Source organism: Miniopterus natalensis, chromosome 5, assembly GCF_054644295.1.
Source record: "Miniopterus natalensis isolate mMinNat1 chromosome 5, mMinNat1.hap1, whole genome shotgun sequence".
NCBI lineage: Eukaryota > Metazoa > Chordata > Mammalia > Chiroptera > Miniopteridae > Miniopterus > Miniopterus natalensis.
Genome location: NC_142085.1, coordinates 91187342 through 91214631, shown reverse-complemented (window position 1 = coordinate 91214631; position 27290 = coordinate 91187342). Strand labels below are relative to the sequence as shown.

At 60.9% G+C, this 27290-nt stretch overlaps 1 protein-coding gene across 4 annotated transcripts in view; it reads right to left on the bottom strand.

Annotated features, from left to right (window-relative positions):
* Positions 1 to 26920, bottom strand: part of SMOC2 (SPARC related modular calcium binding 2) — an 89819-nt gene extending 62899 nt beyond the window's left edge. For all 4 annotated transcript variants that reach the window (XM_087817756.1, XM_087817754.1, XM_087817755.1 and 1 more), the window contains exon 1: positions 26816 to 26920. In XM_087817756.1, coding sequence (XP_087673882.1) covers positions 26816 to 26896 — 81 coding nt within the window. In that variant the 5' untranslated portion in view covers positions 26897 to 26920. The remainder of the gene's footprint in view (positions 1 to 26815) is intronic.
* Between the last annotated feature and the right edge of the window lie 370 nt (positions 26921 to 27290).

The following is a 27290-nucleotide window of genomic DNA, read 5'->3' as shown; positions in this document are numbered from 1 at the left end:
AGTCAGACGCTCTGTCCGAGGGGCCCCCACCCTTGGTCACTGAATGTCCACGGGGTCCCGGGCCTCGGGCAGGTGCTCTCTTCACTAGTTTTGCTGCAATGAAGTGCCAGATTCTCATCCAGGATCCCAATAAGAATCCAGAATCAGGCCAAATGAGCACTTAACACCTTACAAACATCTCCCACGTTTTCCTCAGGCTGCAGATTTCGGAACCGAGACGGTCTGGGAGGGGGGAGGACGTGATGTGGACACTCAGCCAGCTGCGTTCGAGCCCAGGGGACCAGAACCCCTACAGGGTGGACGGCGTGTCCCTCTGCGCGGCCTCCGCGTCCCAGCGCGGCGTCCGGTCTGTAGTTGTGCTTGGTGATCGTGCGCCGCCTGAGAGCTGGGTTAGCACAGCCGTGCGGGACGCGCTGAGCAATCAGAAGGCACGTGGCCGGGGCGGGTGCCTGGGAGAAGGGATGCGGGAGTCGGCACAGTCGAGGGCGAGGCCACGGACACACTCGGCCGTCTCCGCCATGACCTGCAGGGAACAAAGCCCACCTGCTCCCCGGCTGCACGTCCGGCTCCCTCACCCGCCCGGGCGCCTGTGTCACACCTGTTCCCTCCGTCTCTGGGAATCCGAGCAAAGACTCTGCCCTTAGTGACATCACAAGCGTCGTCCCGGAGACTGAGCCATGACGGGACGGAGTTGGTTAGATGAGAAGCGAATAAAGATAAAGGGGTGAGTCAGCCCTGAAAGTAGGTATTCAGCATCTTCTAAACGCCCACTCCGCACCCACGGGAGTCACCCACCCCGGGTCAGTGTCGTGGGCACCACCGTCGGCGGGGCTGCCGGTCAACCAGGTGGATTCCCGGTCCCCACCAGGCACTCTGGGGGTGGACCCAGGAACTCCAGGCGCGATGAGCGGGTGCTGGGAATGCTGGGGCCCTTGGCCACGCCGTGCGTCCTGCTCGCGGAGGTGCTGACAGCGGGCACAGCGGACACGGACCGTGGGACGGAGAAATGCGGGGTCTGTGTCCAGTGTGAGGCCGCCCAGCCCTGACGGCCGATCCTGTTTAGAGGGCAGCTCTGTTTTACTAACGAGGCCGTTCATAAACCCCTGGCAGCCGGCGTCTCCTGGGACAGCTGACGGAAGGACAGACTGCCACCGATTCCCTGCGTGGCTTCGCCCTCTGTGGACAATCAAACGCATCTGCTGACGAAATGACATCTCCAAAGGCATCCAGCCAACTTTCCCTCCAAGGTTCCGGCTCATTTCAAGGCATTTAGAGCCAATTACACTAAAATACATGTTGGAGACTATGAGTAACCTGCAAAGCGGGAGACTCTTCCAAATGCCAAGATACCAGGTGATTTGTTCTGAGCCAAGCCCCAGTGAAGACTGCGGGCTCCACAGTGAAACCATTCCCACGGGCGGCGTGATGAAGGGTTACAAGCAGGAAACAGGCACAGAGCCTGCTGGACACGCAGGCCAGGGCGTCTCGGGAGGCCGCCCGGCTGCCGGGACACAGGTGGAGGGAGCCGCTCCCCCGGAGCAGCCGCCAGGTCTCACAGACGCGTAGATCCACTTGTACTTTTTAAGTGTCCAAAAAAAAAAAGTGTCACAGAACAAACACATCGTATAAGGCTCAGGGCCTCTGATCCCCACGTGGAGACCAGGCGGAGCCCGGTTCCAAGTCCGCACCCAGACTCCAGCAGGACCTGCGGCGCATCTGAAATGTCCCCACGTCCCTGAGTGCATCCCAGCCTCGCGTCTCCTCCTGAGTCATGATCTTGCCCTTCCTGGGGCCGGACATGCTCCCAGGAAAGATTCTGAAAGGAAGGACACGGAGCTGCTAACCGGCGTCGTGGCATCGGGTGGTTCCAGGTCTCCGGGGTGAGGTGGTCTCCCCACAAGTCCACACGCAAACAGCCGGACAAAGGAACGTCCCGATGACGGCCCCCCGTGTCTGGAGGCGGCAAGAACCCTCCTCACTGCCCCCCCCCCCCAAGGGGCCTGCACACCCTGTGACCGGTGAAAGCACAGAGAGGCCCTGGGGAAAAGAGGGGACCCAGAGAAGACATCTCCCCACAACCACGCCCTGCAAACACCAACACTACCGCCACCGAAGTGAGAGAAACCTGGGAAGGAGCAGGAATCCCCGTGACAGAGAATCGAGGGTCCTTGGCTCACGGGCCCTGGGGGCAAGTGCAGAGGCCGCCCCTTTGGACAGAACGGGGCAGGAGGAAGGGGGGAGAAACTCACAGGGGCACCGATGGAGAGACAGAGGCTCCCAGAGGACCCCACGCCCGGGGCCTCAGCTGCCCACTGAAGAGACCAAGGCTCCCGGAGGGGGTCACCCAGCTGGAACTGAACCAAGGACTCGGGACCCGGGTCCTGCTCCCCTCTCCACAGGCCACTGACCCATGGGAGGCAGCTGGGTCTCCTTTCTCCAGGACACCGGCTCCCAGGGGCTTTACTAGCCGCCCCGCGCGGGGCCCCGCTGGAAGGAGGCCTGGGACCTCCTCTCCCGCCGTCCCAGCTCCACGCGGGTCCCACCTCCCCGCTGGCTCCTGTTGGCGCCGTCCGCGGCGCGGGGGCTTCCCTCCGTCGCCTTGGTTTACGCGTGACACAGATTCTCTGCATTTTTTAACAACCTGGTTCTGTTAGGAGATAGCGAGGCCTGGGGCGCTCGGAACAGACCCCTCCTCACCGCTCTCCGAAACGCCTCGCACTCCCGTGGTGACTTCACGGCGCGGGGCGTCATCACCGTCGAAATACGCCGGTGCAATCTCCGAGACGGGCGGGCACGGACGCCACCCTGTCTTCCATCACCGACACCCCTCCCTGGGCGCCTGCACCGCCCACCCCGGGTGACCCGGGCAGAGCCGGCTGCCCTGATCTGTGCCTTGCACCAGCGGGGTGTCCAGGGCAGGCGCTGGCGGCTGGCCCAGGCGGCCGGGGTTCGCCCCGACGGCGCTTCAGCCGGAGCCCAGGGCGCGGAGCACACGCCCCTCGACCCGCACAGCCCGGTTCAGACGCCACAGCCACGGAGCTGTTCACGCTCGGGTTCGCCGAAGTTTGACAGTTGAAATTCGGCTGCTCCGTCCCCCAGCTGCGCCTCAGGGCTCGAGAGGCACCCGTGTGGACGCCAGGCCCCGGCAGGCGGGGGGCACGGTCACCACAGGCACCCCTCCCGGGCGCTGCCACCTGGACGCTGGGATTCAGGGTGGAAACCTCCTCACCCAGCTCCCCAAACCCCAGTCTAAAGGAGCAGCCGCCGAAGAACCAGTAAAAATCCATTCCACGGCTACAGTGCTAATAAGACGATGCTGAGGGGAAAACGCTTTCAAAAAAATGTCCTGAAACTCACACCTTTAATTACGGAGAAGAAGGAAGGCTTTAATTACAGGGGGAGGAAAGGTGAGGGCTTGTGGAGGAATAAAGAGGATTCTGAGGGACTCCCGGGGCCCTGTGGGGCCGACGGCGAGAGAGGTGAGGGGGCCGAGGGACCAGGGGGCAGGAGGGGAAACGCCCGAGCCCCTGGCCCAGGGCGGGGACGCCGGTCCCCACAGAGCCGCCCAGGGACAGTGAGGCCACACGGCGAGGCGCAGGGACCGCGTGCAGGCGGAGGCCCGGCAGGCCCCTCGCTGTGCGTCACGGGGCCTGTGTGAGGACACAGACCCACTCGGTCCCGTCACGGGGGCTTCTCCAAACCACGGTGTCTCCAAACACTTCCCGTGTCCCTGGGAAGCGCAGACGCCATACGAGGTAACTGTCCACATCGCCTCTCAGGCATCGCGCTCGGCACCGCGTCCCACAGGGAGATGAACCGTTACAGGGAGGCCGAGGACAGTCAGGGTTCAGAGGGAGACGTCAGGCTCTGGGAGCCCCCGGCCGCGCCGACGGACGCCGCTGGAGGCGGTCATCCCGGGTCAACGTCAGTCGGCGTCAGAGAGACAAGAGGTCCTGAGAGAGTCTAACGGGCCCCGTCGCCTTCCCAGAGGCAGCCGCAGGCCCCAGGGAGCCACAGCCCAGACAGACAGCAGGCAAAGGGGTAGCGGGGGTCTGTCCCTGGTGTGGGACACCCCGATTCCGTGGCTCATTCAGAGACAGAGCCCCAGCCTGGGCAAGTCCATGTGATGGGCCGGGTTCTTCATGTCGTTAAACACCCTGGAGCACTGGAATTTGGGGAGCCCGGGACCAGTGCCCCATCCTGGCTGAGTCAACCTCTCCCTCAACCCCTGGGGAGCCTCAGGGGAGGGGAGAAGAACACCCTGCTCTTCTCCGGGGTCCCCGCCACCCCTGGGCGCAGGGCTCTGGGATCGGGCTGCCCCAGTCCAGCTCCACCTTCATGGAGAGAAGACTCCAGGCCCCGGGGTTCCCTGGCCCCGAAAATCAGGGACTTTCTAAGCAGAAAAAGACAGAGTCACTGCTCATCCCCAAAGGACTCACGACCTTCCCCAAACCGGCGCTTTGACCTCGGGGAGCCGTTCACGGACGTGCCGAGAAACGCTGGCGAGGCGCCGAGCTCAGAGGAGCGGGAGAGAGGAGACCCAGCCGCAACTTTTCCGTATCTGCTGAGCGGATTAGCACCCTGCGCCCCAAGGCCCCTAATCGGAGCGAAGGGGGATTAACACGACGCCGGCGCCCACGTGTCCGGCTTCCTGCTCCCACGCCCTGCGCTTTGCTGTTTCATGGGGAACAAATCCACTCGGGAGGCTCGGGAGGAAAACTGCTCTTAACATCTGGGAACCTACTTGACAGACTCGCCAAGACTCAGCCCAACAGGCCTGGAGTGAAGGCGAACCTCGAAAACAGTGAAGTTCAGGATGGAAACGGAGGCGACACTTTGATTTCGGACGGTTCCGGGCATCAGTGATCCCACGCGCCTGACGCCCCAGACCCACGGGATCCACGGCTGCTGACACGCAAAACACAGAGAGAGGCTACTGCGCAGAATCCACGTACGTGTTTTCAACGGCAATTCCTTTAGGGGGGAACCAATGAACACGGCGACGACAAAGACGGCGAACCACCAGAAAACACGCCCGATGAACAGGCGGTGAAGCAGATTTTCCCACCTGTTATCTAACCGTAAAAAAGAAAATCAGGATTTATACACTTTTCAGGAAAAAACAGTTATATCCACATTGTCAACTCGCTCGTCTAAAGCTAATTTTAACTAAACAGTATTTACGACTCTCCCCGAAAATGTGACATTAATATATCAAACCAACAGAGCTTTACATTGTGATGCTGTTAGGGACCAAATCTCAACACATCGGTGTCCGCTCCAAGGGCAGCTCGGTCTTTATATTCTGAATGTCACTGTCTTTATTTTTCCCATTGCTTTTATTTCAGAAAAAGTGGGAGGGAGGGAGGTGGGGGAAGAGAGAGAGACAGAGACACCGATCGGTCGCCTCCCCGACATTTCCCGACTGGGGCTGGGGATCGAACCTGTAACCCAGGACCGTGCCCTTGACTGGAGTCAAACCCGAGACCCTTGGGTGTCAGGCCGACGCTAACCACTGAGCCGCACCAGCCAGGGCCTTCACTGCCCTTCGGTTCTGGAAACTCACCACTGGGTTAAGGTTTATGCATCGCCCGGGAAGCTCCGGCCTCCGTCTGTGCAGAGCCACACGACCTCTCGCGCAAGGCGAGACGGCAAAGCAACGGGAACCGGTTTCCTCCCAGATCTACCCCAAGAAAGATCGGAGCTCAGGTCGGCCGCCCTTCGAAGGGCTCGCGCCTGAATACGTCCCAACGTGCCGACAGCTCAGTCTTTATTCAAACTGGTGAATTCTCCTTCGAAGCCAGCTCCACACTCTGTGAAGCCGTAACCCGCGGAAGCCTCCGGTTACGGCCGGAGCCCGGGCGGCGAGGATTCGCACGGGGAGCAAGTCCTGGTCTAGGAGACGGCCGGGTGCCCGCAGCAGGATCGTGCCCCTCTCGGCCTCGGCCCCAGCTGCCCACCTTCCTTCTGCTCATCGGTGGAACGTGAAGGGTTAACTGAAAATGAACCGATGGGTTTGTTCATTAAAACGCGGAGAGGCCAAAACCCGCTCTGGCGTGACGAGCACCCGGCCCAGGCGCCGTTAGGTCAAATATTTGGGAGGCAGCCGGCTGCGCGGAGCCCGCCCTGGACCCCGCCGCACCGCCTCCCGGCGCTGGAGTGCCCGTCCTGTTCGCCGCCCTCTTCCAGGAAGGCAGCGCCGCGCGGGCGGAGGTCTCGCCCTGGACCTTCGCTCTGTAATGAAAGTTAAAGATGCGGGTTTGGATGGCAGAGTTGGAACCAGGGCTGTTTTTCTGTAAAACGCTGCAGAACCACAACAGGATCTGAACAGGCTGGTCAGGGAGGCGAGAGGTTTCCGCAGTCGGCCCCCAGGACGGCCGCTGATTCATGAGTGAATCACGGTGGTCGGGAAGCTCCCGCCGCTCCCGCCTGCGCAGGAGCCGGGCGGCCCTGAGAGGGATGAAGGCGGCTCTTTGACCTAAAAATACCCCAGGTCACCTCCCCTCCCGCCGCTCTCCGTGAAGAAGTGGAGGGGCCAGTGGGGGGAAAGGGGGGCATCGTAATACTTTCAACAATAAAGATGAACATAAAATTTTCTTAAAAAGAAGTGCAGGGAAAGGACAGAGCAGGTCTTCATCCAGATCCGTGTCTGCACCTCCCTTTCACTCACTCGCACAGGCCACGGGCCGAGGAAGGCCACAGACCAAGGAAGGCCACGGGCCGAGGAGGCCACGGGCCGAGGGAGGCCACGGACCGAGGAGGCCACGGGCTGAGGGAGGCCACGGGCCAAGGAAGGCCACATGAGCCTTAAATCCAAATGCAGTTTGATGGTCAACGTGCCGCCTGGAGAACCCGGAGACCTGGGACTTGATTTCCTTGCTCTGTCCTGCGCTGAATTTTCTGCAGTGACTCTGGGAAGCAGCCCCTCGGCCCCGCACCTCTACTCCTCCGTCGGGTGAGCGACCTCTCCTGCCTGCCCGCCGGGAGCTGCGCTGGACCCCGGGCCCCGAGAGGGCCGCTGCTCTGCCGCCCTGTGCAGGAGCGTCATCGAGAACCACGGGCAGGCTCCCTGCTCTCTCCCCGCCGTCTGCAGCTCCGGGGTCAAGTGCTTGAACTGCTCGAAATAAGACTAAATACACCGAACGTGCAGAGTAATTCTGAATTTGATCGAGTCCCTGGGACTTTCAAATCTTATCACTAAGATCACACGGACACTACCAGCTTTATTATCTGGATTATCTCTACCCTCTGGAGCAGGGATGCCTCATAAATGTACTTAATGAATACATTTTAGTATGTTTGTAAATGATAACTGTCCACAGCGGTCTTGCCAGTACCCACCGTATGTTAAATTGCCAGTCCGTTCTCCGTGCCCGACCGCTCAGGACGAGACCTGCCCGCCGTCGATGCAGCCGACCCCTTGCTCTGAGCTCCGACAGAGGTCGAGCCCCAAACACCACGACTTTCTCCCAACTGCACACCTGACACTAGGGCAGCTGGAAGCTGAGAAAACCACACAAAGGGCTTCGTTAGGTGCCCAAAGCTTCCAGTCATACTTGTCCATTCTCTCGGCAGAACAAATAAGTGATAAAAACACCAACCGGTCACTGTCCCCGGGAGAGAAATCAATGCCTGGAAGCCCATCTAAAGGCACATTTAATGCTAAGTACCTTAGGACAAGCTCCAAACAGCCCCTCCTGCTCAGCACGTGGAGGTGAACGGGAGGCTTGGGTGGGGTCTGAGGCCCGGCGGGCACAGGGCGGGCCGGGCGGGAAGCACCGTGCACCCACCTGCTGGCGGCGGCCCACCCGAGCGCCCGCCTGCCTCTGCGGTGTGCGGGCCCACAGCGGCCTCTCCGCTGGCCTGATGGGGCCCACCTGCCACTGCCGCCTGCCACTGCCCCCTGCCGCCTGCCGCCAGGATCTGGAAAGCGCAGAGCCTCGTGAAAACGGCACGGCCCACCCTGCAGCCTCCCGGTGAACCAGCCTCAAATGACGCTCTAGCGACTCCCTTCCGTCCAGCTTGGGCAGGAGGTTTGGGTCTCGGTCGGTGCTGTTGGCCACCCAGGTCTATAGTGAACATAGGCTCTTAGATTAAAAACCAAGGAAAATAATTTTGCAGATGCTGAATTTTAAGCGACGACTTGCTCCCAACAGCACCAATGGTTCCAAATGTTGCATAAACACAGAAACCCTGACTGACCCTGTCATATGCATTTAAAATCCTGATGCCCAATAATTCCACGTACACGATATAGGTGGAGAAAAAAATCAGAGAAGCACACGGATACTCAGGCGCAGCGCTGCTCACGGCATTACTCACAGCGGGAAAACCAACCTGAAAGAGGGACCATCCAATACAGCGGTCTCGCCAAATCAGTTACCTAAGGAGCCACCCGAACCCTAATCCATCAGAAATGGATTAATCCAGGAAAGTCATATAAAATGTAGAGAATATTTTCAAACAGAAAAAAATATTTAAAATGCAGCATAGAACATGAACCCAATTTTACAAACACGGATCCACTCACAGGCGTGCGCACGCCCAGCACATGCACACTCACATGCACACTCTCACACACACCCCGCCTCGCACCCACACCGAGGAGCCTTGCTGCTGAGAGCACAGCGTCCCCCCAGCGTCCACGGATGAGCAGTGCCAGTCAGGGGACCCATTTCAGTCCTTCACTGTCCATCTCCCAAGTGACAAGGACAGGACAGCCGCCATTTCAGGCAGAATGGGAGCCTGGGCCTCTCCTCTCTCCTTCGAAAGGAGGGCGAGGTGGGGGTTGTGTCCACCATGGAGAGGAGGGGAGACTCGGTGGCGTAAGCCCCCCAGGCTCACAGAAGGGCCCCGGAAGTAGCAGCAAGGCCAGCAGGTGCAGGGAGGAGCCCTTCCTGGTAACACGGGGACACCTGGTGCACCCTCCACACCTGCTGTCTGGGCCCCTGACCTTGAACTTGCCATTTACCCCTGGACAGCACCAGCTCTGGCCACCTCCCTGACCCCCCCGGGGAGGCCACAGTGGCCCTGGTCCTTCCCAACCCCTCCCACCGGAGCCCTGAGGGTGGCATCAGGACATCGAGTCACGTTCAGGTGCCAGGACAGGTTGACACCAAAACACGTTTCTGCCAGAGGACGGATCCCGGGTTCTGGGCCACAGCCAGGGGGGCCTGAAGCGTGTTTGTGTGGGTGAGTCATAGCCTGTCCTCGGGGGCCCTGGTGTCACAACTACCGTTGGGGACCTCACAGGGGAGAGAACACAGCGGGGTCGGAGCAGCGAAGGACACGGCTTTCCAACACACAGTGTTCCGAGCGACACTGGATCAGGCGCAAGGGTTTCCTCTTGGCCCTAAAGCGTCAGCAAAACCTAAAACACACAGTGATTCTGAGCCTAAGAGCCGACCTCCCTGCCCTGAGACTCCTCCCTGCCCGGTGGGGAAGAGGCCTGTTTCCCTCTGTTGGCATGAAGGGTGATACCTAACATCTCATTTGTCAGAGTCTCACCGCCCTGTTCCTGTGGGATCAAGATGCCCGGAGCTACCAGGGACGCAGGATCCGGCGATGTGGGCAGTTAGGTGCCGATAAACACGAGCCCGCCAGGGTCACCTGCCACCACACCCAGAGGGCAAGGCGGGAGCCCACCACCCGCTTACAAGCCACAGCACGTCTCGGGGGCTTAAGGGGGCACTTTAAAATCTTTTAAAACGACTTGCGTATGTGGAAGTCACAGTATTATAAAATTAAATGGACTCAGCAGAGGCGTATGTGTACTAAGCCACTCGCATGTGCCATTTCTTAATGTTTTGGTAAAATTTATCCCAGAAATGCCTCAGATGGCAATGGAGAAAATCCAGACTTTTCTCAATGTTCAGCGTCTTGGGGCCTGTGGCCTTAAAGGCATCTAACATGACTTGATCAGGAAATAAAATGTCAGACCCTGGCCGGTGTGGCTCAGTTGGCTGGGCATCGTCCTGGGCACCAAAAGGTTGCCGGTTCAACTCCTGGTCAGGGCACATGCCCGGGCTGTGGCTCCATCCCCAGTGAGGGGCCTGCAGGAGGCAGCTGGTCCGTGTTTCCCTCACATCGGTTTCTCTCTCCCTCTCCCTCTAAAAATCAATTTAAAACTATAAATAAAACGTCAGACGGCTCCTGGATCCGCACCCTGGCCCCGGGGTTCACCTCGGCTCCCTCTGCTCAGCCAACCAAAGCTCCAGATTCATTACATGAGCGACGGAGCCCCGTCTGTTCACAAACACACTGCCCCGCAAAGCCCTCCCCGCTGTCGGCCGTGTTGCTGAACTTGCCCCAGCAGTTAGGAGCTTCCACAGAAGAGGAAACCCGGGAGGGTCCACTGACATTGCTTCTCTTCTGATGTTCACGCAGGGACAAGGCCCTGGGGGGCACGGCTCTGGTCTTGGGATAAAGGTCCCCTTTACTGTCGTGGGCCAGAGATGGGCGCCCACAACCAGGGAGAGGAGCCGGCTCAGGCGGCAAAGGGGAGGGCTCAGCAGGAGTCACCACGGCCCTGTCCCCACCCCACCAGGTCCCGGAGTCACCACTGCCCTGTCCCCACCCCACCAGGTCCCGGAGTCACCACAGCCCTGTCCCCACCCCACCTGGTCCCGGAGTCACCACTGCCCTGTCCCCACCCCACCTGGTCCCAGAGTCACTGCCCTGTCCCCACCCCACCTGGTCCCAGAGTCACAGCCCTGTCCCCGCCCCACCAGGTCCCAGAGTCACTGCCCTGTCCCCACCCCACCTGGTCCCGGAGTCACTGCCCTGTCCCCACCCCACCTGGTCCCAGAGTCACAGCCCTGTCCCCACCCCACCTGGTCCCAGAGTCACAGCCCTGTCCCCGCCCCACCTGGTCCCAGAGTCACAGCCCTGTCCCCGCCCCACCAGGTCCCAGAGTCACTGCCCTGTCCCCACCCCACCAGGTCCCAGAGTCACTGCCCTGTTCCCACCCCACCTGGTCCCAGAATCACAGCCCTGTCCCCACCCCACCAGGTCCCAGAGTCACCACTGCCCTGTCCCCACCCCACCTGGTCCCAGAGTCACAGCCCTGTCCCCACCCTCACCTGGTCCCAGAATCACAGCCCTGTCCCCACCCCACCTGGTCCCAGAGTCACCACTGCCCTGTCCCCACCCCACCTGGTCCCAGAGTCACTGCCCTGTCCCCACCCTCACCTGGTCCCAGAATCACAGCCCTGTCCCCACCCCACCTGGTCCCAGAGTCACCACTGCTCTGTCCCCACCCCACCTGGTCCCAGAGTCACTGCCCTGTCCCCACCCCACCTGGTCCCAGAGTCACTGCCCTGTCCCCACCCCACCAGGTCCCGGAGTCACTGCCCTGTCCCCACCCCACCTGGTCCCGGAGTCACCACTGCCCAGTCCCCACCCTCACCTGGTCCCAGAGTCACTGCCCTGTCCCCACCCCACCTGGTCCCAGAGTCACTGCCCTGTCCCCACCCCACCTGGTCCCAGAGTCACTGCCCTGTCCCCACCCCACCAGGTCCCAGAGTCACTGCCCTGTCCCCACCCCACCTGGTCCCAGAGGCTGGAGCAGGAGTTTGCTGCCGGGAGAGAAGCTACCGGAGGACCAGACCTGCCCTAAGCCCTGCGCCCGCCAGCTGACAGGGGCGACCTCACTGTCACAGGCTGTAGCTACAGTTCCCTGGAGACAACAGGAAAGCAGAACTGTCCATAAAACCGCTCGCCTGAAAGTATGAACGGGGCGCTGTAGAAACATTCACGGCGCCTTGTGGGGGTGAGTTCTGCGCCCCATCAGCCCCCACGCTGAGAATCGCTGTCGCCCGCGCTCGCCTCGCCGGCAGTGGGGGGGTCGGGGTTTCCCGTCGGCATCTCCCCGTGGAGGCGGCTCTGAAGCAGGCCTGCGGTGCCCCCACCCTCGGAGCGTCTGTGGGGCGTCCCCGCCGGGTGGGGAGTCCTGGCGCCCAGGCGCCTCACCCGCTCCAGTCGCCGTGGAGGCGGAAAACCGGGGTCTCACTCGTCCCCATACGAACATCGGCAACCACGCCGGCGTTGACTCTTCGCTCCGCGTTTGTGTCCACAGAGCCGGGGGTGGCCGAGTGGTCACAGCCAAACGCCGCCCGGAGTGTGAGGAGGGGTCACTGTGAGGGGGGTGCACCCACTGTCCAGAAACAAAGATAAACGGGTGCGTCCTCAGACGCAGGGACGGCCTTGCACTTTCTGCCATCGTTTCACATCTACAGTGAATCCTTTCCCCTAACAGGTATGACACTGAATTTAGGAAAAGCCTGAGTCACACAGCCCAGGCCAGTCCCCGCACGAGGAGAACCGTCCTGGTCACCAGGAAAGGGCCTAATCAGCCCAGGAAAGGTGTCTAATCCACTCGGGAAGACGTCCGAAAACGTGTGACTCCGAAGCTCCTGTGGGCAGGATGTAACCTGCATTCAGTTCGACCGTATGGTCCTCTGTCGCGGGAGCTGTGGGACCCTCGGAGATGCTGCCCAGGGCAGGGTGGGACACCCCGTTCTGCACAGGGACCGGGGGGGTCCTGGGGACACGCAGTAGTTCATTTTATCTTGGGCTCCCGAGGTGCGTTCAGGCACCTGGGACGCCTCCCTCTCTGGTATTTTATGGTTCTTATGCCCCTCCCAGCGGTTGTCTGTGACCCACTGTTGTCCCAGAGACCCCGTTCCTGTGACGGTCTAATGAAAGCAGCCAATGCAGCCCGCAGAGGACTCTGGACGCCAGCAAAGTATCACTGCTTGCAAGTGCGGTAAACATGGTAAAGTCTGTGGCACATGGTCCTGTGCGTGGCCCGTGGGAACACTGCAGCAGTCGCGTCTGGCACTTGGTGTCTGAACCTTAGATGCAGACGGTACATTAAAAAACAATGGAAAAATGCCAACTGAATACTCCCGGAAGGGAGTCTATCTGCACCAGTCACTGGCTAATAAGCCCAGAGGGTTTTGTTCCTGCCTGGATTCCTCCACGATGAAAACAATTCACCGGAAACGGCGCTGGACGGGCCGCCTCCTGCGGGTTTTGGGCTGCGCGGCCGTGGGACAGCTCATCACTGCAGGGTGGTTATCAGCAGCAGGAGACTGGAAACCCAGGGATGCGAGAGAAAGCCCCGGGCCTGGTCCCAGCTCCCCTCGGGCTGGCAGAGCCGAGAGCCAGGCCCCAGGTCTCCTGCAGGACGTCTCCCGCCTGCCAGGGCACCGGCTGCCCTCAAGCACCTGAACCAAGGACGCCCGCAGTGACGCTCACCACGTGTTGAATCCTTAATTTTAAAGTGATGCTATTGTCTGTTAACAAAATCGTAATAAATGTGAGACACGACAGAGGGTTGGATACGTAAATGTTCTATTGAAACCTGGGGTTAAATGTCCCTTAAGCAGGGAGCGAGCAGAGGTGGGCGGCAGGAGGCTGGTGGCCACACTGGGCTGTGCCCGGCAGCCCACTGTCCAGCTTGGGCCTCCCAGGAACGGAGGGGCTCGCACAGCCCATAACCCCTCTAAAGCCAGGGGTCCTCTCCTTGCGCCCCTCCTACCCCCACATGGCTCAGAGTGAAAAACACAGAAAATTCTCATCATAACAATGTTCTTTTTAAAAAATATATGTTTTTATTGAATTTTAGAGAGAGGAGGGGGGAGGGAGGGAGGGAGGGAAACATCAGTGATGAGAGAAAGTCATCTATCGGCTGCCTCCTGCAGGCCCCCGGGGGATCGAGCCCACAACCGGGCCTGGGCCCTGATGGGAATCGAACCAGGGACCTCTTGGCTCATCGGTCGACACCCAACCTCTGAGCCACACTGGGCAGGGCAACAACGTTCTTAAAAACCACACAACAGTCCCGACTAAGACACCCCGGCGCAGAGCACGCGTGGTGGCTGGCGCCGCGGGATCACGTGGTTTTCTTTCAAAGTGTCTGTTATATTGTCAAGTTACTTCTAGAATTTATTTAACGTTGAAGGAGAGCCCATCGGGTCCTCCTCCACGCTGCGTGGGGGCTGGAGTCCAGGGGTTCACGCCACTCGGGAGTCCAGGGGCCCTGCAGGGCACACGTCCTGACACGTTAACCGTCCTGGGGGCGGCACGTCAGCCTGAGAAACCATCTGGAGCACCGGTCAGTCAAGGTGGGCTTTACCTGATTTACGGTAAATTAAAAGGTGTCCTCGAAGGGTCTCGAAACCGTTCACAATGTCAGTGAGAGGAGCAGGGGTGAGTCAAGACGACAGAAGCCAAACACCTACCACGGGAGGGATGTGTGATTCAGAGACGAGCCGAGGGAGAAACACCGGCCAACATCCCCGCCCAGGACACCCGGCCTTCCCCCGACAGGCCGCAGCTCCCCGCCCGGCACCCGCTGTGGCTCGTCCCGCGTGCCTCCTTCCGAGCTGAGCTAGCCGCCCCGTGGCCCAGGCGTGACCAATCAGGCGAGCTCGCCTTCCGCCAGCTTTGAGAGCTTTCCCTCCGATGCCACCGGTGCCTCCTGCCCAGGTTGTCCCCGGCTGCCCTTCCTGTCCCTGACCCAGACCCTCGGGACAAACCCCAGGGACTCTGTGTCCCCGACTGGGAGGAGCCTACAGACACGTCACGGGCCGGAGGCCTGCGTCCGCGGCTGCGTTTCTCACTTGCAAACCCGCGTTGACTTAAACGGAGCGGGAGCTGCCGCCCCAGGAGAACTAACTGCCCTGCGTGGTCAATCCTCAGACCTCCGGGGCTTAAGACAGCAAAACACGCTCCGCACGAGGCCTGAGCGACCTCGAGTCCCGAAGAACTTACAGCGGATGATCCCGCCAGGAACTCGCCTGCCCAGCCCCCTGCGGCCGCCCCGGGCACAGCACTCAACCCCGTGTCCCTGCTGCGAAGGGGCACAACCCGGGCCCCACTGCTCGGGGTGCGGGAGGGGCAGGAGTTAAGGGGGGGGCACTGTGACCAGGGCCCTGACACAGTAGCGTTACAGTAACGATTATTAGCCATTTCCATAAAGTTATTAGCCATTTCCACATCATTATTAGCCATTTCCATAAAATTAAACTGCTACATTATGCTAGTTTCCAAAATACTTAATTAATTAGCATCTAATTATTATGAGAGGAACACGCCTAACTGCACGCCCCCGGCTTCCCAGGACGTTGGCATTTATACCCAGGAGTCGGGAGGTCTTCCTGGAGGAATAGACAGAGTAGAGAGTGAGGGGAACAAGGAACCTCAAGCCCACAGCCGCGTGGCAAGGGCTGTGCCAGAACAGGCCCTTGGCGTCACCGGACTAAGAAGAGCCCGGCTGGACGGCCCTCCCTGCACCCACACCCAGCCTGGCCCGGCTCAGCAGTGAGGGCCTCGGCCTGCACCCCAGAAGGCCCGGGTTCAATTCCCGGTCGGGGCACCTCCCTGGGTTGCAGGTTTGATCCCCGACCCCAGTCAGGGTTCGTGCAGGAGGAACCAAATCGATGTGTCTCCCACACTGATGTTTCCCTCCCTCTGAAATCAATGGAAAAAGTCTCAGATGAGGGTTGAAAGAGAGACAGAGAGAACCTACGCCCGCGGGTCCCGCTGCCGGGCCGAGTGCTGCCGCCTGGGCACAGGGACTCCAGCCGGATCCTGGTCCCGGGAGACAGGTGGGGGCTGTGGAGCCGCAGGCGTGGCCCAGGCCGTGTGCCCCCAGGGCTCGGGAAGGTGGCGCGGAGGCCTGTCATCGCCCCTCTCGGCTCTGGAGGGTCCCTCCCACCACGTGCGTGTGGTTAGAACCTGGCAGGCGGGGTGTTTACACGTGACGCTCCAGGTCACCGGGTAATTACAAGGCGGCCCAGAGGCAAACAGGGGATTAAGTAATTACAGTTAGTGAGCGCCACGCGAGCACCGTCAGTCACTGCCCGTCAGTCACCAGCCCTCAGGCTCCCGAGGACCCGGCGCCCAGGGGGACGGCTGTGCGGTGGGCCCGGCTGGCTGACGGGGCTTCTCCGTCTGTTCCGGTTTCTGCAGAGTCGAGGGCGGGATCCCCTTCTCCTGAGGCTGCACCGGGGGTCCGCTCAGTGTTTGAACACCCCCCCCCCCCGGACACTGTGGGAGGCCAGGCGCAGGGACCTCACCAGGTCAGGACAGACAGCGGGAGTGGGGCTGAAGCTGCGGCGGAGTCTCGGGGGGACTGAGGACACCAGCCGGGCCCTGCTCTTCCACAGTTTTCACCGTTTGCAGGAATGAACAAAGCCCAGCGTGACGTAGAAATATCACCGATTCCCACTTCCATGTGCACCTTCTCCCCCTCATCTCTTAGTGATTCCTGTCGCCTCAGCTTTGTGTCTGTTTCCGTCTCACAGGCAGAAATGTGAGGGTTATGCTGTTCCCCTCACATGCAGACAGCCTCCCCCGAGCGTCCCCCGGGTGGAAGGGGGGCCCTCCGGTCTCCTCCCCCACCCCACACACAGCAGCTCCCCCCCCGGGATCAGCTGCAGCTCCCCAAGTTCTAAAGCACCCTCTGGGAAAACGCAGCGAGCCCTCCCTCCCAAGTCGCCTTGCCCTGGGGCTTGGCAAAGCCAAGCGCTACCTGGGGAACTCACTTGTGAAGGACACTTGTGCTCTAAAGCTTCGAGGCCACGACTGCCACGAAGGAGACCCCACGTCCAAAAGTCAGGTAGAGACCAAGAGGAGGGAAGGGGCCAGCCTCTCAGGGTGACCAGCTTGGCAGCCACCCGGCTGCGAGCTTCCACCACCCCCGTAATTCACGGCTCCCAACTCTGCTCAGAGAAACAGCTGGGAGACATGGCGCACATGGAACTGTGAGTCTGTTGCAGGCTCACATTTAATGCTCTCAGAGTTTAAAGAAAACTCACAGACTAGACCCAATGTCCATGGCCCACCCTGTCCCGTCTGGGTCCTGGGAAAGCAGCACCACGTGTCCTTGCAGTAGAAACAGTACAGCAAGCAAAGCCAAGACAGAGGGCCTGTCCTCAGAGCTGGGCTGCACCAGGAGCCTGTCTGCACCCCAACAGCACAGCTACACCAGGAGCCTGTCTGCAACCCCCAACATCACAGCTGCACCAGGAGCCTGTCTGCAACCCCCAACATCACAGCTGTATCAGGAGCCTGTCTGCACCCCCACATCACAGCTGCACCAGGAGCCTGTCTGCACCCCAACATCACAGCTGCACCAGGAGCCTGTCTGCAACCCCCAACATCACAGCTGTACCAGGAGCCTGTCTGCACCCCAACATTGCAGCTATATCAGGAGTCTGTCTGCACCCCCATATCACAGCTGCACCAGGAGCCTTCTGCACCCCAACATCAGGGCTCCATGAGGAGCCTACCTGTCCCCTGCTCTGACACCCTGAGAGGCTTCCCTTGGCTGCCCAGCCCCCCTCCCCTATAGCCCTTCATGCCCACACCTGCCAGGACCCTCAGGAGGCTCCTCCCTTCTCCAGGTGGCTCTCTGCACAGGACACTCCCAGCTTCCCCCAACACCCAGAGGAGATTTCATGTCCCTCTGGGGAAGTCCCCTCACTCCTTCGAGCAGGTGCAGACACCCCGTGAATGCTGGGTATTGATTGATGTGCCTGCTTCATTGGGAGCTGGCACGTCACCTCCCAGAGCCCCCTCCCGTGACAGGTGTGTGCCGACCTCACTGAAGGATTCAGTCAGAAAGGAGACTGAAGCGGAGCACAGACTCCAATTGGGTGCTGACAGGGTCTTTCGGGTTAAACTCCCCCGTAAAGGCGACGTTTGCAGATTTTGCCCGGAGAACCCTGAAATATAGTGTTAATCTAGCCAACAATACCAGGAGCCACTGCCCTCCGTGGAACCCGCTGGCTTCGGTCACGCCGACCAGGACGGCAGCTCTCCTCCCCAACGGCTGAGTAACGGCCCTGATTTGACACGCGGGCTGCAGACTTCCAAATATAGGTGCTGGGGCACGGAAAAGTCCCCGCTCTCTGTTCCCTAATTTAGCAACTCTGTCTGTGTCATGAGTCAAACCTTTAAAACGGGAGAGTTCCACGTGGTGCCTGAACTCAGGCGGAGTGGCAGGGCCCGGGCACTTCTTGTCTCCAAGGTGGTGGAAGCTTTGCCTGTGGCCCTAACCCCAAAGCCCAGCTCTGGGGCCCCCAGTCTCCCCCAAGGAGGGGCCAGGCTACTCTCGGGCTCCCTCCTGTGGTCGATGCGGGACACGGACGGTTGGGCCCCACAGCTCCCGCCCCAGGAGACGGCGCCTCCCTGGCCTGGCTGCCTCACCTGCGCTCAGGGGGTGTGAAGGCAGGAGAGACGCCAGCAGGGCCACGGAGGGAGCCGCAGCCCCACCTGGATTATATCTCTGAGTGAGGAGGAAGATCTGTCCTTGGCAACCCCCCGCACTAGATAAATCTTTTAAGAATGAAGCCTGATTAGCGCGAGCATGTCTCCGGACCCGGCGCAGCAAGGACGGATCCGACGTGTACGTTCAGGTCGGGGCTGTTGCTCACCTTCCTTACCCTGAGGGGTTTCCAAAAACCCCAGGTATATATATATACACCCATGAAATCCATCCGGCTGCTTGGCAGGTGTGAGGGACAAATGAGATGCTATCTCCGGAGCACACAACGCCGGCGCCCTCTACCCGGGAGAGGTGCCGGGGGAAAGACAGCAAGTTCTATTGCGCAGAGTCTGAACCCGGCACAGCCTCGGGCTCCCTGTCGCCGCGAGACGGGCGCGTCCCCAGCCTGTGCAGAGGGCGAGAGGACGGCCACACTCGCCAAGTGTCAATCACGGGGTTAGGGTAAAGTTAGGGCGCGATTCACAGTAACATGTACTTGGGATCCCAACGTAGCGTTTTACTGATGCTTTTTACATCATTGATTCTGGGGTGGGGGAGTAAGGAGGGTGTGGAGGCAGCCAGGTTTCCTGGGGACCCTCCCTGGGACAGCGAATGGAAATTCATTTCGCCGAGTGGGCTCTCCCTCAGAGGCTGGCTGTCCCTCGGGGGTGTTGCGGCCGCCCAGTCACAGGAAGACAGAGGATCCTCCACACATCCTGGGGTGATGGGATCCGGAGCAATACACCAAGTACCAGCGCGGGCTCAGAAAACTCAAGCAACAGCTGCAGGAGAGACCAGGTCACCAGAACCTCGGATTAGGAAGCCGCTCAGGGCCGTGAGGTAGCCGCACGCTGGGGCCGGCCTGCCCGGGGACCACGCTTCCCGGGTGCTGACCCGGGACTGAGGGCCGCCCTGACCAAGCAGCGCCCAGCGGGAGAGGGTTCGAGAGAGAAGGGGCACCGTGGGGCCTGCAGTGACTCCTCGCAGAGTCCTCCGAAAAGCAGAGAAAACCCAGCCCGAGGAGAAAGGGGTGGGGCACCTGAGGGGGTCCTGCCTTCAGACGACTTAGTACTCTCTAAATACCTAAGTAAATGGCCCGTGGAGAACACACAGTGTTCATTCTTGACCGCTGGACCGTCCAGCATGATGTGAGTCTGGGCTTGCACGAAGCCCCGCCCCCAGAGTCCTGACTGACAGCCTCTCAGGCCCAGGAGACGCCTCCACAGGATACATTGTATCCCGTAGCGACTGGCTCAGAGCAGGCACCGGCATGAGACATTGTATCTCTTTTAATCCTTAAAACTTCATGTTTATAGCCCTGGCCAGTGTTGCTCAGCTGGTTGGGCTTCGTCCCGTGCACCTCGAGGTTGCAGGCTCATCTCCCGGTCAGGGCTCATGTCCAGTCTACGGGCTCAATCCCCAGTAGGGGGCATGCAGAAGGCAGCCGACTGGTGTTTCCTCTCTCAAAATCAGTAAAAACATATTTTTAAGAAAATTTATGTGCATCTGTTTTCCAAAGACAAGGGACTGCCTGGCCTGGACCTTGGCGTGGGCTCTGACGTCAGAGCATTCAGGTGGCCCCACAGGAGATGCCGCCCTCCCCTCCCCACCCCCTGCCCTCTCTCCTCCTCCTGCTGGGGACAGGCGCCTACAGAAGAAGCCACGATAGCGAGTCGAGGAAACTGGCCTCTGGAAGGAAGCTGGACCGTGCTGAGCGCTGAGTCCCGAGCAGGCGGAGGCGTCGGGGGACTCGACAGGTGCAACGCGTGGGCTCTTTCTGCTGTTCCTCCGTGACGACCAGACAGTCCCCCTCACGCGGGTCTGTTAAGAAATTTACTGGGACTGCTCTTTGGGATGGAAGTGCAACGGGGAAGCTTGGCGTGTAATTCACGCTGCGCCCGGGTTCACAGCACTGCAGACGGAGGGCGCCCGGGAGCACGCTCTCCACGCCGGGCGCACTCGCGGTCCTGAACCCGGAGCCCAGCACTGGCTGGGAACCTTCCGGATGCCATCATCCGGCAGCCTCGACCTTGCCAGGAAAAGAGCTGCTTTTCTCCGAAGGTCATTATTATTAAATTAATCTTAAATGTGCTGTTTCATTAAAAAATTTCTTCACGACACAGGCCCGAGTGCTTTGAATCAATCACACAACTGAAAACGACCAGGGCACTGAATTCTGCTCGAAGACCCTCATCCAGATCCCTCGAGTTGCTTATAGAGTTGCAGGTATGTAGGGAATTTATTCCTTATTTTTTGGCTTCTATTTCCTATTTTAAAGTGACTGTTCTTATCGAAGGGGGAGACTGCGTCTCATGAAGTCTTTTTGTTTCCGTTGGACCCCTAACATTCGGAGGGTACGCGTAACCCCTGGAACGGTGCGGGAAGCCGTGCTGAGGGCTCTGTGAGGTTCCTTTGATTTGTGCCTTTTTCCTCTAGGTTATTTTTAAAAGTGGGGTAGAGTAAGGGAAGTGCAGGTCCGTGAGTGACAGTCAGGTGAAGAGGTTAACCTGAGGCTCAGCGGCGTCGGCGATGCGAGAACCAGCGCGTGACGCAGGCGGGGCCGTGTTCAGTCCTGAAGATGGGCCAAGCAGTGGTCACATGTGAACAAGGGAGGGAGGGGAGTGGGTGCCCGTAAACGTCTGAACCCTGGGGTGCGATTCCGAGTTACTGGAGCGACGGCACCCAACGCACTCAGGCTTCTATGAAACCGGAGGCTCGGGAGCCTCGCCCGCCGAGCACCGAGGCCCAGTTGCAGGAATCACAAACCCTGCCGCCGCCACCCCGGGAGGCGGCCCGAGGAGTTCGGGTCATCGGCCTGCCCGCCCAGTAATGAACTTTCCGTCACTGGGCTGTAAAATCCCTTCCTGGTCAACACAGAAGCGAAGCTCGAGTCCTTCTCGGTCGGGCGGCAGGTGCCTCTCCTGCTGCTGCTCCCGAAACCCGCGGGCGGGAGGGAGGACGGTCCCACCCCGGGGTCGCCGCCCCCAGGGCTTCCCAGGCTCCCACGGGGTGTCTCCTCCACCGTGGGCCTCGCGATCGTCACTGAGCGCGAATCCCCGCTCGCGGGGCGGGGGCGCGGGGCCTGCCCGGGGCCACGGGCACCATCCTTCCCGGGCCACTGCGGGCCGGCGTGGGCAGGGCCCGAGTGGGCGGCAAAGCCCGGGGAAGCCAGAGAGCTTCTCCCAGTCCCCAGGAGGCAGCCGGGTCTCTAGACTGCGCTCGGGCTGCCGGCGGGGGGCTCGCTCCCGGGCCTCGATGGCTGCGCAGGGTAGGAGACAGACAGACAGAAACGCCCGACTCGGACGAGGTCAACCTATACGCAACAGCGGCTTTTTGCCAACAATCTGATGAGCTTTTCTTTAAGGAATCGCTCCATCCAACCGACTGGAGGTACCCGGGGTGGCTGGGGCCCACCAGGCACAGCCCCGCAGACGTCTCCGAGCCAGTGATCAAACCCACCGCAGATCGCTGTTTATCTGGAGCCCTTCATGCTCTGAAACTTCGTTATTATTGGAAGACTCTCTGCCAGCAACCTCAAACGTTAAGAGTTGGTTTACTGCCCCTTCCCCCGCCCACCCTCCCCAAAACCCCGCCATAGGCGCAGGCTGGCTAATGGACGGGGTCAGTAACCCGACTCTGGGGATAGAATGACTGCCGTGGCCCACCCACCGCAACGGCGGCCACCGGGACGGGGCCGGGGGGAGACGGACGAAGGCTCTCGGGGGGAAGAAAATGAGGAATAGAAGCTAAAAGGCCTCCGGTGGGCCTTCAATGAAAACTAAGGTAGAAACGGCCCTGCGAGGGGTCGGCACGGGGTGAGCAGGGAAGCGCGGGCAGGAGCGAGGTTTGGGGGGCGCACGAAGGCGGGAGGAAGGCGGCCGGGGCGCAGGCGGCCGTGAGGAAGCAGGGTCTGCGCCGAGGGAGTGGGCATCGCCCGCTGCACCGACGCGTCTCCTCGCGGCGCCAGCTTCACGGGCACGGGCCGCCTGGCGCCACGCGTCAGAAACCAGAACAGCCGCGGCGTCAGCGCCGCTCTGAGACGGCCTCCGCGTCCACAGCTCCAACGCGAGGCGGCCAGGCCTTGCCGTGCCCCAGGTCCCACGAACAGGCCCGTGTAATCCCAGCGCTGTAAGCGTGAGTTCCGCTGGACCCGCTCATTCCTGCGTCTGTGACGAACCCTGCTCTTTGACCTCCAGGCTGGGACTACAAAACCGAGATAGAACGGCTGCTATTTTCACTTCTAAACAATTTCTTCTGAGCCCGTATAAAGTTAAAATTTCACTTCCTGACATCTTTCCTCTTGCAGGCTTGTTAAATAATCGATCGACCGTTAGTCCAGCTCTACAGACATGCGGATATGAACGGCGAAACCTGCCCGGTCACCGAAACCAGCGGTCGGGGAAGCATGAAGGTGGCGATTCCAGTTTCCCGTAAATGAAGTCAGAAAGTGTCCTCTTCGTTTTCTTCCCTAATTCCAAGATTCTGCGGGAAAGTCATCGTTCCAAGTCTGTCCTATACGTGTGGAATAGGCTCCCTTTTCATTCAAAACCGTATAAACGTTACCTTTGCCCCAACAGCGACGCCGTCGAGCTGGACGACGGCCCCATTCTGAACCCCCGACCGTCGCGGGCCCACCTGGACGCTGGTCACTCGGTGACCCGCTGCCCTCTCGCCCCGCGACCTCGGCCCGCGGGCTGCTCGCTGCGGTCTCTCAGGGCCGGAAGTGGCCTCGAGTTTTATTTACGGTCTTGACTGCAAATCAAAATTAAAGCGCCTCCTGCAGATGTTTGGGTTTCTGGCCGCCACGTGGACGGGTCCCCAGGCTGGAAAACCCTGACTGTGTTTAGCGTCCTTTCCCTTAACCGCCTCCGGGGCGGCGCGTGCTGGTGACTGAGACGCCCCTTCCCGGAGCACCCGACGCGCCCGCGGCGGGGAAAGAAAAGCCACCGTCGCTCCTAAAATACGGACGTCCAGGGGGAACAGCCTCAAGCAGGACGGTGCCCGTGTCACCCCGTGAGGGCCGGAAATGGAGGCGCCTTTCCATGCTGGCATCTCGGCAGCATCGCTGGGTCTCGTGGACAAGCTGACACCGAGCATTTAAATGTACGTTTGAGCCAATACCTCCCTGCCTCTCGTCTGGAGCCACGTGGGGAAACACACGTGGGGTGGAAAACGGCCGTTTCCACTCTGGGGTCCGACGTGCCACAGGCCGGCAAGGCCAGAGCCCTCCCCGTGCGCCAGACGACGCGGGAAGGGGAGGACGGACTACCGGTCCCCAGGGAAACGGTGGCACCGGTTATAAGGTCCCCGAAGGTGCCAGGAAAGCAGAGCTGGGTCGCCCACCCCATCCCGAGGAAGGAAAGCAATTTCAGGCTGAATGTGGCAGCATCTCGACCGGCTCACTGGGGGGGCCCTGGAAGCTGTTCCCTCTTCTCGCGAATGCGGACGCAGCAGAATGTGCCTGCGGAGGGGTCGTGCGGGTTAAAGGAGAAACCCCCGACCCAGTGTGTCCGTCACCGAAACCTGCAGCGGGCGCTCGCCTTCCACGGGCAGAGCAAAGGCGCGAGGGAGGTCCCCCCACTCTGCCTCCCACGTGGCCTCGTGGCAGCGGCCAGCTCTGCCACGAGGCCACGGCTCCCCTCGAACACACTGGGACAGAGGCACCGGCACCGTCACTCCTCACTGCCCCACGGGACACACTCAGGAGTGGGCTCACTGGCCGTCAGGCAAAACCCACACGCCTGCACCTCTGACAAAGGGGGACAGTTGTCCTCTGAGCAGCCAACGATTTACATGGAACGTATTCCGAGTCTCAACCAGGCACAGAAATAAAATAAAAAAGAGTCCACCACTCCCACAAAAACAGAGATGGCCTGGCCTTGGGATGCACCCACCTCTTCAGGTAAGAGAGACGTGGGTCCAGGTTAGGGTGGGTTAGACTCGGTCAGCACCGTCTGTGCCTGGAAACAGCACCGAGGCCTGATCGCGGACCAGGAGATTGCGCACGGCCACCGGAAAGTCATAAGAGAAAACACCAAAGGTCTTATGGCCAAAATAAAAAAAGGCAATTATCAAGCAAAGCAGAGTCTCCGAGTCTTGAACACAAAGTCCAGGGATGCGCCCTGGCCACGCCGTTCCCCGGGGAGCGGGGAGACGGGAAGATGGATGCCTGGTTCCGAGAAGCGAGGTGGACAGACTGCTAAACCCCGCCGAGGCCGGAGGCGTCCCGTTTCTGGGTGACAGGAAGACAGAACAGGGGGCCGAGGGCCGAGGCTCCCCCGGCAACCGCCTGGCTATGCGACGGACACCCAGGAAGCTCCCACACACGCCAAGGGCAGGGCACAGGTGGGACGGCCGATGTCCTAGCACCCCTGTGACACGGCAACTCGAGAGCTGGTCATGACAGTGTTCAAACCGATCTCACAGGGTCGGGGCATGGGCGCCATCAGATACACTGTGAATTGAGAACGAATATGTTCCGGGCATATTACCAGCCTTACCTTTAATCCTCTCACGTGCTAAGGAGATATCACTGCTTGGTCCCCACTTTACAGATGACAGTGAAGAGGAGACACCCCGCTGTGGCTCCCGTCTCCACGGCTGCCACGGCCTCTCTGATTTATCAGGGACCAGATGTGGACGCTGTGGAGAGAGCCCTTCCCCTGGGAACAAAAGAGACCCCCCCCCCGAAAGTGATCTGCAGAGACACCCGCGCCTCAGAGAGACGGGCGCGTGTAACATTCCACGCGGCCCATCCGCCAACTCCCCGGTGTCCTGGGCTGGGGGCGGGGTAAGGAGCAGTCTGCCAAAATATTTTACGGCTTTAAACTTTTCTCCTGGATGCAAAAGCAACACAGCATTTTATTTGCAAATGTGGTTTGAAAGCCAGAAGTTTTCTGGGCAGGGCAGTAAAAGAGGCACCGCAGGCCCCACGGGATGGGCCTCGCCACGGGAGCCCACGTGTGGCTGGCACCGCCTGAGACCCCAAGAGCCGAAGGACCAGAGGCTTCGAGGAAATGGTTAAATTGGAGGAGGGGAGGGCGAGCAGAAAAGAAAATCTGCAGAGATTTAAATTGTTCCAATAACTAACCACATGATCCTGCTGCTCCTCAGAGGGACCACCCGGCTGGGCTCCCCCCAGGACGGCAGGCGGGCGGCGGGCTCTGCACCTTCAGAGACTCCGTGGCCGCCGTGGCTAACCCACTGCCACAGCTCCGGAGAAGACGCGGGGTCTCTGAGCACTGGCCTCCGTTTCTCTAACCCTTTCATGCACTACAAGGGGATGTCTTTATGTGTGTGCATCTTGCAGACATGTATGTACAGATGTGTACACACATGAGCACATGCGGGACGTGTTGCCGGACGGTCCCCTCCGGGGAGATAGAAAGCAGGGCGTGTGAAAACCTCCCTTGCGCCTCCAGTGAGCAGCCTCTAATCTACGAGTCACTGTGAGACACAAGGCAGGGACCCAGGGCGGCTCCAGAAGAATTTTAGGTATGAACCATGAACTCGCTAGCTCCTTCCCCCTCGTACTGCTTTAAAAGAAAAAAAAAAAAAGGCTCACAGGAGTGCTTCGAATTTGCTGAAAAGCAGAACCGACCACAGCCTCTATTTTCGATACAATAAACGCCTTCAGGACAAGTCCCCGGCCGCCGAAAAGCATCCCTCCACCAGAGGTGTTCTCTCTGCCGCCGTGTTTTCTCAAGCACTTGTTCAAAAACACATTTAAGTGGAATGTTTTCCTTTCTGCAGATTGCATTAATTATGGGTTTGCAAACACTGCAAGCCCACGAGGTCTGCGGAGCTGGGGGCTGCAGACAGCCCGGGCCAGCGGCCGGCGGCTTGGCGCAGCCCCTGGACATAGCTCCGCGCTTGGCACCGCAGACCCGCGCGGCCAAGGCCATCGGCTAGAAGTCGCAGCTAAGAAAGAAAAACACACAGCGGTCAACCGCAGTGACCCACGCCTGGGGCGCGCGCCGGCCTCCGCACGGCCGGCCCCGGGGGGACCGGCCGACCAAGTGGCCACGGGACTTGCAGGCGGCTCCTCCCTCCCGCCTGCCGCGCTCACTAGTGACCAACGGTCCCCACTTGTAATGCCATCTGCTTTCCCCAGCTCCACCGAGGGAGGGTCTCCAGGACAGTCGGGCGAAACGTGTGGGCGACGAAGAGAGCCCACGGCTTGCACCCCCTTCACCCAGCAGCGCCCGGCGGAGAGCCCGGGACAGGCTCGCCCGGGTCCCGTGGGGCCGGGCAAGTGGGCGCCGAGCCCCAGGTGGGTGCGCCGGGAACAGCCCGCGGGGCGGCGCAAGCGACCCAGACCTGGTGTCCGCCCGCGCTGCGCCCTGCCCGCCCACAAGTGGGGAGCGCACCCCAACTCCCGCGCACCCGCGGCGCTAGGACCCCCCCCCCCCCGCGCCCTCCGCAGCCGGCGCCGTCCAGCCCGAGCGCGCACCCGCCGAGCCCACCTGCCCGCCGACGGCAGGCGGAGGGAGGCGCCGCCTCGGGTCACCTGCGCGGCGCGGGGCCCGCCGGACTCACCGTGAGCGCCGAGAACTTCTGCGCGGGCGCCGGCGGGAGCAGCCCCGCGAGCAGCGGCAGCCAGCAGAGCCGCAGCAGCATCGTGCGGGGCGCGGGGCGCGGGGCGCGGGGCGCGGGCGGTCCTCTCCCCACCGGCGGCAGCCGGCTCGCAGCAGCTGCCCTGGCGGCACCGAGCGGTCCTCCGCGTCCTCTACGGCCTCCCCGGCTCCTGTCAAATAACTCCAGGCGCCCGGAGCGCCTCCTCCCTCCCTCCCCCTCCCTCCCGGAGCCCCACCTCCCGCGCCGCGCTCCGCTCGCTCGGATGCCACTAGGGCGCGGGGCCACCCGGCGCGGGTCCGCGCGCCCAGAGCGGGAGAGGGGCCCCGGGGCGGGCTGCGGCCGTCGGCGCTGTGTGCGGGCCGCCCCCTGCGCGGGTTCACGCGCGCACATCCCACGCGTGCACGCAAACACGCGCGAGCGGCCTGGCGCGCTCCCT